At 36.9% G+C, this 14,495-nt stretch overlaps 1 protein-coding gene across 1 annotated transcript in view; it reads left to right on the forward strand.

The window, feature by feature from the left end:
• The first annotated feature begins 5,401 nt into the window (after positions 1–5,401).
• The window catches only part of IL23R (interleukin 23 receptor), a 48,707-nt gene continuing 39,613 nt past the window's right edge, over positions 5,402–14,495 (forward strand). The window contains exons 1-3 of the mRNA XM_087959976.1: positions 5,402–5,512; positions 9,841–9,972; positions 14,070–14,351. Of these exons, the coding sequence (XP_087816102.1) occupies positions 9,879–9,972; positions 14,070–14,351 (376 nt within the window). The 5' untranslated portion in view covers positions 5,402–5,512; positions 9,841–9,878. The remainder of the gene's footprint in view (positions 5,513–9,840; positions 9,973–14,069; positions 14,352–14,495) is intronic.

The following is a 14,495-nucleotide window of genomic DNA, read 5'->3' on the forward strand; positions in this document are numbered from 1 at the left end:
TAACTTTTGTGAAATAGTTACGTTTTTCTTACATGCGTGCTTTTGTGTTCGGTCAGGATTTTTAGAATCACTTTTTTATTAATTGGTAGTTTCCTGCCATACGCATTGCTTGGAATATTTTATAAGGTAATTTTAGTGGTTCAAGTTTTACCCACATCGTATCCATTTTGTCTTCATCTGGGATTAGGTTCCCAATTACATATTCTTAAAGCTCTGAATTTGTACTGTTGTACTATTTACTATATTATCCCAAATAGTATAAAGGTTTAATTATACCCTGACTGTTTATACTATGTTCCACCCATCGTGTGAGTTATTTTTTAAAAAATGTGATGTTCTACGTCGGCCATGGAACATTATGAAATTTAAGTTTCAATAACCCATGATGTATATGCTGTCCCCACTGCAACTTTCCATGTGTTCTCTTAACCAGCATCTCATTAACACATTTCATCTTTCTTATCAAAAATCACCTCAAGTAAACTATGACTAGACCAATCCAAACCACAGCTCCTTCAGTCCTGAAATCTTCTAGTACTCAGAGAACCCTAAGAAGCAAGTTGATCCAAAGACCTCCCAGGTTCTTTCTTTGTAACAAACATCCTAGGGACCCTCATCTTCAGGATATGATCCCAGGTTTAACATCTGTCTGTCTCCACTGGGATACAATTCTTGTTTTCATTCAATTCATTTTCTTGCAATCACTCCATCATTTCATTATCTCTGCTGCAAGTGACAGGACCTTCTAATGTATCTCTACATTGAAAGTCTTCAGACTGAGTGCTATAAATAATATATTTATTTTAGATTATATGAAAATATTATGGAATGATATGTCAGTGCTGCTGAATCTGTGACACCCCAAATTTCAGAACGATATTCTCACAAGATCAGAATAACAACACTAGTACTATCATGTGTGTCTCCTCTTAAACAATTACTTGCTGACATCTTGATGATTGCAGAGATCATTTTGAAAAAAAATGTAATTTCTGTAACTATTGCTAGGACCATCACGTACAGCACATCCCAGATAATGATCTGGCACACAGTATGTCATGTGTTTTGTTTGATTTACTGGCTTATTATGTAGTTTAGACTTATGTAGTTGCAGATTCCAGCAGATATAATTAATGTTGTGCAAGAAGACAACTGTGTACATTTCAACGCACTAATATCACATTAGGCTAAATAAGGATCTTATGAGAATAAATGCAGGTAGTCCTCAACTTACAACAGTTCACTAAGTTACTTGCAGCCATTCAAAGTTACAGTGGCACTGAAAAAAGTGACTTATGACTATTTTTCATACTTATGACTGTTGTAGCATCCCCATGGTCATATGATTTACATTCGGGTACTTGACAACTGATTCACATTTATGATGGTTGCAGTGTCCCAGGGTCACAGGATCACCTTTTGCAATATTCTGACAAGCAAAATCAATGGGACAACCAGATTCACTCAACAACTGTGTTACTAATTTAACAACTGTTAAAAACAACTGTTTTGATTCACTTAATAAATGTAGTAATCATAAAATGGGGCAAAACTCACAAATTTCTCACTTAGCAACATAAATTTTAGGCTCAGTTGTGATCATAAGTTGAAGACTACCTGTATTGAATGAATATTCATTATTCAAATATTTGATTGGCTTCACTGTGAGAATATGACAAAATGGCTTGTTATAACAACAGGAACAATGTTAACATAAAAGAAGCTAAAATTCAGGCTTTATTTCAGTCCTGGTGGTAAAATTATTGCATGTCAGTTTATCAGTATAATGCACAACTATTTTTCACCCTGAGAGGTCTTCATCTTCCAGTGTTATACTGCATATATTTACTGTACCTACATATTCAAGGGGAAAGAGATTGGCAAGTACCAAGTTTCAAGCCAGATGAAGCAATATGGAGATTTTTCAATACCTACATCATTAGACAATAGAAAGATTTCAAGAAATATTTTTTTTCCCCAGTCATTGTTTAGAGTTATGAGATTTGCTGTACAGATAATTCACTGATTTCCAGTTTTAGATACGTTTCTGAAAAGCAAAGATGTTTACAAAGTATTTAATTATACGTACAATATCATGTGTACCATGTCCGGTGAAACAGCCTAGAAACAGCCTTCAGGAAACTCAAGCTGTTCTGAACAGGTTTGGGGAGGGTCAAATGTCAAGGACTTGCTCTTTAAAGCAAGTTAGAGAGTTAGAAAAGAAAGAACTTGGAGCAAATTAGAGGACAGGTGTGTGACAGAATCACCAGAGAATCTTTCATCTGTAATTCATCTGCTTCTGTGACATAGCTTTAGGTGTTCTCTGAATGTCACAGTCTGATAGAACCTCATTACTTTTATTGTGTCATCATTATTGTCTAAAACTATGGTGACTAGCTTTTTGTAAGTTGCTAGTCTTAAGACTGCCTTGCTGGAATTTTCCAGTGTTGTGTGGAGACCATCCATTAAGGGGTCTTAGGTTGGGTACATGTCTATGCAAACACAGTTAATGAGATTAATGTTATAATTTATTGAGGTATAACTATGCATACAGTGTCAGGGAAGAGGAACAAGCTTATTTAACATAAAGTGGTCGCTATTTAGGAGTGTTTTATTCAATTCTCAGTTGGTGGGGGGTGAAACAGCCTCAAGTTCAGGGGTGGGATTCTACCAGTTTGCACCTATTCGCTAGAACCGGTTGTTAACATTCTAAGAACCGGTTGTTAGAAGAAATTACTGGCCTAATCCTGTAAGGAAGGCAGGAAGGAAACATTCTGGTGTTGCTTATAGAAACTGCCTCTCCGTTAACCCTTATTACATTCTTGGCAGGACTAGACTTCCTGTCTCAGGAACTTCTCTGGAGTTTTTTCCCCCTCCTTTGCTGGTACTTTGCTTGTGTGAAGTGACCATTCAAAGTTACAATGGCACTGAAAAAAATGACATATGACCGTTTTTCACACTTACGACTGTTGCAGCATCCCACAGTCATGAGGGGCCAGGCGAGGAGATGCGTGCCTCGATGTGAGTGATATTGAGTTGGCCACACCCAGCCAATAACATGACCATCAAGCCACGCCCACCAACTTAGCCACACCCACAAAACCAGTTGTTAAAAAATTTGAATCCCACCCCTGCTCAAGTTGTAAACCTGAGCAAGGAGTTGGACTAGACTAGAATACCCCCAGGGTCCTTTCCAATTCTGTTATTCTGTATCAAGCAAGTTGCTCACATATTCAGAAGAAAATATTGAAGAACATAGAGATATCTCTATATCTCATCACACGTGATAAAAGTTGAAAAGCATATACTTACAATAAAACCACAATGGTAAAATGTAAGAGTACTTCTTGTTATGTATCATTTATAGATTACATAAGTATTAAATGTTCTGATAATCAAGTTTTTCTTATCAGCTCCCTATTTCACAATCACTTGTATGCTTCTGCTATTCTCTTTATATGTCAGCAATTCAAAGAAACTGAATCCACATATTTGGAAGCTGGAACTATGTTTAATGAAACGAGGAATCTTGTAAGCCTAGCTATGCTTTCCTTCCTTCCCTCTTATATCCCAGGGAAGCCGTTCTTGCTTCCTCCCAATGTTTTCTTTGTTTCCTGAGCTTAAAGCATGTTTTTGTATATGTTTTAAGCCTTTCTGCATATTTTTTCCGAGATAAGCTATCAGCCTATATTATGGAGTAGATTTTGCCACACATGGAAAAGCATCAGCTGTATTTTATAATAGGTCACATGTATTCCATACAGATCAGGCCTGCAAATGTGCACAATTGTTCTCCATGTGGATCAGCTATTTCAGCTTGGTCCATGTTTGGACTGAAACACATATGTTTGATTTTAGGCATGGAGAAAAACTTGCATGTTCAACTGAGCTGTTTGGAGAGGAACAGAAAAAAAATCCAAGGACATTGAAAATGGCGAGGAGTAAGAAGAGACAGGAAAAGAAAGTGCTGGGGAGATTGGAGAACAAACTGGCAGAAAAGCATACAGAGAAGAATGGGGAAGAAGTAAAAAGCACAGCAGCCTTGCTGACTCTAGATTTTGAAAAAAACATTTTGAATAATCAAAATGTACTCGAATTTGGTTTTGCTGAACTGTATCCCACCAGCATGGTAGACTTTTTAGAACATAGTGTGTATATTTCAGTTTTGAAAAAAATGTATTTTTCATGTTATGCACAGGTCTAATTATGAAACATATCATATGCAGGGGTGGGATTCAAATAGTTTAACAACCCATTCTGTGGGCATGGCTTAGGTGGTGGGCATGGCTTGGTGGTCATGTGACTGGGTGGACATGGCTTGGTGGTCATGTTATTGGCTGGGTGTGACCAACTCAATATCGAGGCACGCATCCCCTCACCTGGCCTCTCATGACTGTGGGGATGCTGCAACAGTCGTAAGTGTGAAAAATGGTCAAAAGCCACTTTTTCCAATGCCATTGTAACTTTGAATGGTCACTCCACACAAGCATTGTACCAGCAAAGGGGGGGGGGGAATTCCAGAGACGTTCCTGAGATAGGAAGTCTAGTCCTGCCAAGACTGTAATAAGGTTTAATGGAGAGGCAGTTTCTATAAGCAACACCAGAATGTTTCCTTCCTGCCTTCCTTACAGGATTAGGCCAGTAATTTCTTCTAACAACCTTAGAATGTTAACAACTGGTTCTAGCGAATAGGTGTGAACTGGTAGAATCCCACCCCTGATCGTATGATATATTTATTTAAAATATTTAAAGTCACAGAATTATTTTTATATATGATGACTGCAGCAAGACTATTATATGCTCAAAAATAGAAAGGCTTGATGGAATTTGCAGAGTTGGCTAAATTAACCTCTTTCATTGAAAAAAAATCTACATTGATGTTCAACTAGAAAACCATTTATAGACCTTTTTTGTGAAGCAAAAAGAGTTGTGATGATTAGAAAAAAGTTAGACAATAAAGAAAAGTGAGGTGTTTTTTTTCAGTAAACATAGATAAGAGAGAACTTTGTAAATGTACTGACTTTCTGCAAAGGAAATACCTTGTTCTTTCTATTTTTTCTTTGTGACTCTTTCTGTACATTTGCTTATATATATTTTTCATACATACCAAGAAGTGAGTGCTTTGCTATGTAGAAAGTTCTCAGAAATGAAATTTTAACCCAGCTCTGTGCTATAAATACAGAACTAACTTTATTCAGATTGAACTGATAGGACCTGGAGGACATGAGAGGAGTGGGGAGAAAGCAGTAGAAATTTGAGAATTGTGGGTTTCCCCACAGAATGACTCACAAAATAAACATTTCTTAAGCAAGGAACATGAAAGTCTTAACAGGTTCTTGCTCAAGTAGGTCATGACTAAGAAGTTACTTCTTTCTCCTCTCTTTCTATTGGTGCCTCTAGCAGTGAATTCTAAAGAGCATGCAATAAGAAGTAAGACTTTCATTCAGTACCTGCTAGTAGTGAAATCAAGTTCAAACACAGAAATGAGACACGTGGCTGGATGAAGAAAAAGGTAAAAATATATCCAAGTAATTGATGCAATGAAATGATGAATTCTTCTTTTCTAGACAGGGAGGGAGGGAGAGGAAGGGAAGGAGAGAGAGAGGGAGAGGGAGGAGGTGTCTGCAAATTATTTGTGTTTGATTATTTTTAAAATTTGAGACAAAATAATAGTAAATGAGAAGGGGTGAAGGTTTAATTTACATTAAGAAAAGTTAATGTAAGTTTTCTATTTTCCATATTTAACTGGTGTGTTGCTTTTCCAAAATACAGGTTTGGTTTAATTCATTTATTCTTTTGTGTTCAAAATATCTTTCTGAAGCATTTTGAGCAGATGCTGCATGATTACAGCCTTTTCCTTCCTAGTTCACTATGTTGATTCTCTAGCAAAAGTATATGGCATGCAAAAGTACATATAGCTGTTTTTTTTCAAATTGCAAATACTGCTGAATCTATTTGAATTGTGCCAGTTGTTATAAATGTGTTATAGTATAAATAAACTGTATTTATAATAACATTGATTGTATTATCTATATATAACCAAGAACAATAATAAATACAACCAGGTTGTTTCTTCCTGGTGAATACAACAGTAAAAGTGTATTTTGAGCTTCCCTTCCCCTTCCTTTCTGCTTCCTTTCCTTTCCTTTCCTTTCCTTTCCTTTCCTTTCCTTGAACCATTGTTGACTGTGAAAAATGAAGTCACTGCAGTTTTCTTGGCGAAGTTTTTCAGAAATGATTGCCATTTCCTCCTTCCTGAGCTGGAGAAAGAATGACCAGCCCAAAGTCAACCAACTGGCTTTATGCCTAAGGCAGAACTATAATTCAGGGTCTCCCAGTTTCTACCCTGGCACTCTAACCACTATACTAGATTGGCTGTCTCTTTTCAACCTATTAGTGTATAGTTAGTGTATAGTTTGATTGTTTTTAAGATGAACAAGTCAATTGCCATTACTATTACTACAATGCTGGGAGGAGGAGGAGGAGGAAGATATAGGCTTGCTATTGGCACTATTGTAGTGTCTTTGTCACAAAACACATTTGTATCATAGAAAAATCTGCTAAGAAATCAACTAAAAGGAAGAGATCCTTATCTAAGTCCTCTCAATGCTCTCATCTTATACCATGAAGTAAATGCTACTGAGTCAGTTGCCCAAAATGATAAATTTAGGGGATTGCCAAAATGGAAATCTGAAAAAAACCTGAATATTGATAAAAAATGAAGCTAAAAGGGAAGTCAAATCATTCAGATCTCTAAAGAAAATACTAAACCAATAGACCTTCAGCTACAGTTTAACATACAGAAAGGGAAAGAATTTTCATTTTCAGGAATTCTTCAGCATAATTTTGAAACCAAGTAAACAAATGAATTAGAGAAAACAGTTCCTTTAGAAAAAGGAAATCTTTCATTATTAAACAAAAATGTATTAAAAGAGTATTAAAAGAGAATAAGAAGCATGCAAAGAAGCTGAACTCTTTGCATTGTCTTCACTGCAGAAAATGTTGGGCAGTGCCTAAACTGCCAAGGAGATAAACCATGTAGATGATTATCCTGATAATAGATTAATTCTATTTGATTTTTTTTTAAAAAAAAAAACCCAAACCTATCAGGTCGCTGTAATAACAAACTATAAACTTGCTTCCATTATTCCAATGTGAAAAGGAGCTAATGTTCTTATCAAAAGATGAAGCAACTTTCAAAGATTGGCTTTCAACCAGTAGACTGTAAATAAGCTAACAAGATTTTTAAAAACAGACTGTGGCAGGGAGGCGAAGGGTCTTGCAATTTACATTCAGTTTTGCTTACTACCTTTTGAGGATAAATTAAGAAAAATCATAACAATACAATTATTGAGCATGTAGAGAGGTGGTCCATTACATAACGGCAGTCCATTTAGTGACCATTCAAAGTTACAGTGGTACGGGAAAAAGTGACTTCTGACCACTTTTCACATTTACAACTGTTGCGACTTCCTCATGGTCCCATGATCAAAATTCAGACACTTGGCAACTGACTCATATTTATGAGGGTTGCAGTGTCCCAGGGTCATACGATCACCTTTTGCAACCTCCTGACAAGTAAGGTCAATGGGAAAACCAGATTCACTTAGCAACGGCATTACTAACTTAACAACCGCAAGTGATTTACTTAACAACTGGGGGCAAGAAAGGTAACAAAATGGAGCAAAACTCACTTAACAAATGTTTCCCTTAAAAACAGACATTTTGGGATCAACTGAGATCGTAAGATGAGGATTCCCTGAATGCGGTTTTGCTAGAAAGTCTGCTACCACAACAGATTAGGATCGGGGATGACAGGTTCAAATCTTTGCTAAACTAGGAAGCATTCTGAGCAATTGTGGGCCAGTCACAATTTTTTATCAAATGTACCAAAAGATGTTAATGATATAAGATTAGAGGGCAAGGAGGACACTCATATTTTGTTCCTGGAGAGAAAAAGGTGAAGAAAAATGAAGTACATAAGAAAAGTGTCATCATACAAATAAAGAAGAATATTTGTAGCTCGGGTTGAAATGAGGGGTCCTTGGTGCTCTCTGAGCTTAGTTGGTTTTTTCAAGATGTTTCATTACCCAAACTTGGTAATATCATCAGTGCACTGTTTGGGCAATGAAACATCTGCAAGAAAACAGCCAAGCTCTGAGACCACCAAGGACCTCTCAGAATCATCTTAGGTTTATAAAATAAATGTCTATCAAAAATCAGTAAACATGTCAGCAGGAGTAAATTTGTATATGTTTATTTTACTTCAATAAGATTTTAACAAAAGTTGCTCACTACATAACCTTGTTATCCAGGGTTGCGGGGGGTGGGGGCATGTCAGCTAGTAGCTTGGTTGCAGTAGCTGTGCACCTACAAATTGCTTACCTAATTGGGTCTCTGCCCCCCAACTTCCTTTTCACTACATACCTAAACCACTGACGAAGCAGAAGGAAACCATGAGCTCCTCACTAAAGGGTTTATTAGACAAAGGACCTAATTTCGATGGCCGCTCTCATAAATCAGGATCTGGGTTTTACAACTGCTTGAACTTCTTACTTCAAATGGATATAGACATCCCACTTCGACACAGCTGTTCAAAAACACCCATCCCCAAACCAAGTTGTTTATTGCTCTGCTGATAGCTTTTTTGCTAATGAGCTTGGTCAATGTTTGTTCTCCCGGGCAGTTGCATCCATGAAAAGGATTGCAAAGAAAAATAGAATAGAGTCACAGGGGAAAAAAATGGAAATGATAAGAAATTGAGGGACAGGAAAGGAATTTTTAAGGTATTGTAAGATATCTGTTACCCTTGTACATGGTTGCTGTGAAAAAAGCAAATTCTCTTTTAGAGGGAGTAAAATCATCTGAGAAGTGATTTGAACATGAGAAGTGAAGTCCATGCTGGGAGCAGCTGATATACTGTCTGATATACATAGTTTGGGTGGTTATCAGTGGTGGGATTCAAAAAATTTTATTACTGGTTCTGTGGGCAAGGCTTAGTGGGCGTGGCAGGGGAAGGAGGCTATAAAATCTCCAGTCAGAGGTGGTATTTGCCATTTCTCTGAACTACTCAAAATTTCAGCTACTGGTTCTCCAGAACTGGTTAGAACCTGCTGAATACCACCTCTGGTAGCTATGCTTGGACCAGTCACCTTTGTTCTAATGAGGTACTTAAACGTGCTGTTTTATGAACCTTGCTTTCCAGAACAAGCCTATGGCCATGTTGGTTCAATATTGGTTCAGATAAATTAAATCAAATATTCTGATCATTTCAAGAGATTCTGATTTTGAAGAACCATAACAATTTATCTCTTAATCTTTTTTTTTAAGTTGCAATTTTTTATTTTTAAAAAAATTTGTGTACACGCAGGAATGTCATTCTTCCTTTTTTACTTACTTTACTTTGGGAAGGTGTTAGCATCTTTGTAAAATCTGTAAATCAACCTGGGCAATTGCCTAATAGCTACCTTGCCTAGAAACTCCTAATCCCATAGCATCTTTGATATTTATCTTAAAATAAAAAATACCAGGTTAACTTAAAATAGTAATATCTTTTTATAGCTGCTGACAAGCAGAATAAAATGTTTGAAAAAGTGTTTGCTGTGCTTAAAAATGGCTCAAAAATATCATAGTAGTAAACCAACACTGGTATTGATTTTCGTTAGGGAGAAATATAGAAGCTAAATAGAGAGTTTAAAAAAGGATGAAGGAATTTATTTCCAAAGCTAAACCTGTCCTTCCAATTATTTCATATTCCCCATTCAACATTCTGGTAGGATTATGTTAAACATTTTTAAAAGAAATATTGATAGAGAAAATCATATTGTTTTTTTCTTTTAGACAATGCCTTTTGACAAAGATCCAACATCTTCCAGACCATGGCAATATCTAAAGTCTTGTTGGTTTTAAACTTACTTTTCTGTAAGATCCCCCAAAGTCTTCTTTCTCATCGGTGCTTAGCTAAAGGGCCAGGTAAGTATTATCCTTATAAGAATTGAAACCAAATACAGGTAGTCCTTGACTTATGACCACAAGTAAGCTCGAAATTTCTATTGCTAAGCAAGACAGTTATTAAATCAGTTTTGTCTCTTTTTATGACCTTGCTTGGCCAAAGTTATTAAGTGAATCACTGCATTTATTAAGTCAGTAACACGGTTGTTAAGTGAAGCTGGCTTCCCAGATTGCTTTTAGAAGGTCACAAAAGATGATCACATGATCCTGGGACACTGCAACTGTCATAATATATACTACATTTTTGTGTGTAGTATAACACTGATACTGTGATGTCATGCTGCGCATCACATTATTTGTCTTCCCTATCTATGGCCATGCTGTAATAGCGAAGGCATTAGGGAACATGCATGGTCCTAATCCCAGCCAATCAATATGTGTGTCCCAAATCCTAGCCAATAAGTACTTTTCTAGCTAGATTCTACTACACTTGGATACCCAGCTTGGTTCTTAGGATGCAATGTATCCATAAGTTATTTCTTTCATGCGCACTGGTTTCCTGCTCCATCTCACTCTTACATTTAAATATCATTTATTTTATTTATTTGTTCATTTGCTTAGTTAGTTAGTTAGTTAAAAAGGAACCAGCCTTTTGTAAAGCAAAATGCCCACCTCTTCCAGTATTATTTTATTTATTTATTTATTTGTCAATTGCTTACAAGATAATAGGTATAAGTAAAAACATAGTTATGAATACATGGATACATATAAGAAAAATAAAAAAATATATAAAAGAAACAATAGGACAGGAACACATAAGCACATTGGTATGCTTATGCACGCCCCCTACAGACCTCTTAGGAAAGGGGTGAGGTCAATAGTAGACAGTCTAAGGTTAAAGTTTTTGGGGTTTGGGGAAAAAACCACAGAGTCAGGTAGAGTATTCCAGACGGTGACCACTCTGTTGCTGAAGTCGTATTTCCTGCAATCAAGTTTGGTGCGATTAACCTTGAGTTTGTATCTATTGTTTGCTCTTGTGTTGTAATGGTTGAAGCTGAAGTATTCATTGACAGATAGGACATTGCAATGTATGATTTTATATACTATACTTAGATCGGACCGAAGGCGGCATAGTTCTAGATTTTCTAGGTCTAGAATTTTGAGTCTGATGGCATAAGGTATTCTGCAACGAGTAGAGGAGTGGAGAACTCTTCTTGTGAAATATTTCTGGACTTTCTCAACTGTGTTAATATCACATACATAATGTGGGTTCCAGACTGATGAGCTGTATTAAAGTGTTGGTCTAGCAAATGTTTTATATGCTCTAGTTAGTAGTGTAATATTACCAGAGAAAAAGCTACGTAAGATTAGGTTAACAACTCTTAATGCCTTTTTGGCTATGTAGTTACAGTGGGCTCTAGCACTTAGATCATTAGAGATGAGTACTCCAAGATCCTTGACAGAGTTTGGATCATCAATAAGGTCTTGACTATTCAACCTGTATTTTATTTTCTGATTTTTTTTGCCAGTATGTGGGACAGAGCATTTATTTGTTGAGATTTGAAGTTGCCATTTGTTTGACCATTCTGATACATACTCGAGGTCTTTTTGAAGGATAGCAGTATTGTCTGTGGTGTTGAATAGCTTTACATCATCAGCGAAGAGAATGCAGTTGCTCTTGATATGATCACAGTGGTCATTTATGTAGAGTATGAAAAGAGTTGGTCCTAGAACACTGCCTTGGGGGACACCACTGTTGACAGGTACAGAATTTGATAGGATGCTCCCAATTTTGACCATTTGTTGTCTGTTTGACAGGAATTGTCTGTTTGACAGGAATGCTGTTTGACAGGAATTGTCTGTTTGACAGGAATGCTTCTATCCAGTTATGCAGGTGTCCAGAGATACCATAAGATTTTAGTTTTTTGAGTAGTTTGCCGTGTACCACTGAATTAAAGGCTTTACAGAAGTCTATGTAGATTGCGTCTATTGCTTTGCCCTGATCGAGTTGTGTAGTCCATATGTTTTTCCAGTGTAACAGTTGCAGATTATATGATAGTTCTTTCCTAAAACCAAATTGTTTATTAGAGAGGAGGTTGTTTGTTTCTAAGTGGAGGATGATGGATTGGTTAATAATTGATTCCATGACTTTACAGGTGATGCAGCATAAAGAGATTGGTCTGTAATTTTCAACTAGGCTGGGGTCTCCTTTTTTGAAGATGGGGATGACCGTGGCTAGTGACCATAGTTTTGGCAAGGAGCTGGTCATGAAAGATTTTTCAAAGATTATGCTTAGAGGTTCGGCTATGGCAGTGGATAGATTTTTTAAGAAGGCACATATTCTGTCCGGTCCAATAGATAGAGATGGTTTTAGATAGCGCAGTGCTTTTTCAACAATGTCTTCTATAAAATCGATATGTATTAGATCATTGTAGTTGTCTGTGGTTCGACTAGGAAATACTGGGCATGATCCATTGCTGTTAACAATACTGAGCCAAAGAATATGTTAAAGAGGTTGGCTTTAATAGTGTCGTCGTTGCAGTCTTTACCATTAGGTCCTTTCAGGGGTGGGATGGACCTTGAGTCTTTTAGTTTGTTGTTTACAAAATTGTAGAAAGTGCGGGTGGAATTGATGCAAAGAAGGTTTTCTTCTTGTTTAATGTGATAATTGGTGCATTTAGTTTTTATCTGGTGGCATAAATTTTTGTATCGGCTTTTGAAGTTGGAACATGACCAGATTTGTTTTTCCGCCAAAGTGATTTTTTTTAAATTGAAACTTCCTTATTGTTGTGGGTCATTTGTTTTTTCTGATTTTGGGAGTTGTTAATGGTACATATAGTTTGATGACTCATTTGACTTCAAGTAAAAGTATGTTGTAATGGTCTTCTACAGCAGTGATCCCCAACCTTTTTTATGGCGCGGCCCGGTACCGGCATTAGCTGGGCGCCGCCATCTTTTTTTGATGAAAAAGTGCACCGGACGCGCTGGTGCCGCCATCTTTTTTTGATGAAAAAGTGCTTCCGGTGAGCTTTCTACCCGGAAAAGCTCACCGGAAGCACTTTTTCATCAAAAAAAGATGGCGGTGCCCAGCAAGCCAGCGGCCCGGTAGGACTTGTTCCACAGACCGGTACCGGTCCGCGGACCGGTGGTTGGGGACCCCTGTTCTACAGTATTGCATCCAGAGAATAGAAATTGCCAATCAAGGGATGAGAGATCATTGTTTATAAGATCATAGTTGCCTTTTTTGAAGTTATAATTGGGGATTCCGTCATTGTGATTATTTTTGTGTGGATGTATGTTGAGACAAAAGTCAATCATGTTGTGGTCACGGTTAGAAAAGGATTCTTTAATTTGTATTCCATAAATTGAATTCAAACTATTGCAGAAGATGAGATTGAGGCAGTTGTTAAGTCTGGTGTTGTTAGTTACTTGTTGTTCTAGTCCCAGATTTGTTATTGCATTGTATAAGGTTGCATGTATGGGTTCAGTTGTACATTCGTTAAGGGTCCAGTTAATATAAGGTAGATTGAAGTCACCAAGAAAGATAAAAGCGTGTGGGCAGGATGCTGCCCATGTTAGTAGTGTATTTAGCTTGTTTGCATGTTCGATGTCATAATCAGAGGCTCTGTAACATAGTAAGAACTGAAATGTAATATTTAAGGACAGTTCACAGACGATGGTCTCAGGAATAGCAAGCTCCTGGGTAACTTGGATATTTTTTAGATGTAGGGACTTTTTATAGAAGATAGCAACATCACCTCCTCTATGGATTTCACGATCTGATCGTTTTTAATTCTTAGAGTGAATTACTAGGTAAATACTTTTGAAAGATTATTTATTTTAATTTATCAAATTTTAAAACCACCTCTTTTCCTCACAGAGGGATTCTGGGCAGTATACAAAATAATATATTAAAAAAACCATAAAGCAATATATAAATTTTAAAAGAGGCAAGCAACATTGAAAGGCAGGGAAGGGCTTTCAGGACAATAACCCCATAGCTGTTTGTGCTCCCTTAGCAAGGTTAGGATACCCCAAACATGGAGAATTTACCTCTAATGAATTGCCAAGGTGTTAATAGTAATCCTTTCTCCTCCTGTTCTTCTTTGTCTTTTCAGGTATCATAAAGTGCTCTGGGCGTGTATGGGTAGAACCAGCCCCAATCATTCAAATGGGCCAAAATATTTCTATAAATTGTCATTGCGTGGAAAAGTGTCAGAAAGGGAAACTATCTCTGAACTTAAATAATGCTGATGTTGAGGATACGCTCCTATCAGTTATAAACCAAACTACAGTTCAGCTCAATCTTCAGAATTATAATGAGCCCTTTTCCACAGTTTCATGCCTTCTGAAAAGCTCTAGAAGCCGACTGATCTGCGGAACACAATTTTGTATGGGATGTAAGTATCATGGCTGTGTAGCATGAGCTATGCCATTCTAGAACATCTTAATTAATTTGGGATAGTCAATTATTTAAAGGTACATTTTTGAAGTGGTACTTAAAAAAAAAATAGCCCATTTTCAGGAGGGCTTATAGCTTGGTT

This window comes from Notechis scutatus, chromosome 3 (genome assembly GCF_049901735.1).
Source record: "Notechis scutatus isolate UNSWTSFEM ecotype Mainland chromosome 3, rNotScu1.2, whole genome shotgun sequence".
Lineage (NCBI taxonomy): Eukaryota > Metazoa > Chordata > Lepidosauria > Squamata > Elapidae > Notechis > Notechis scutatus.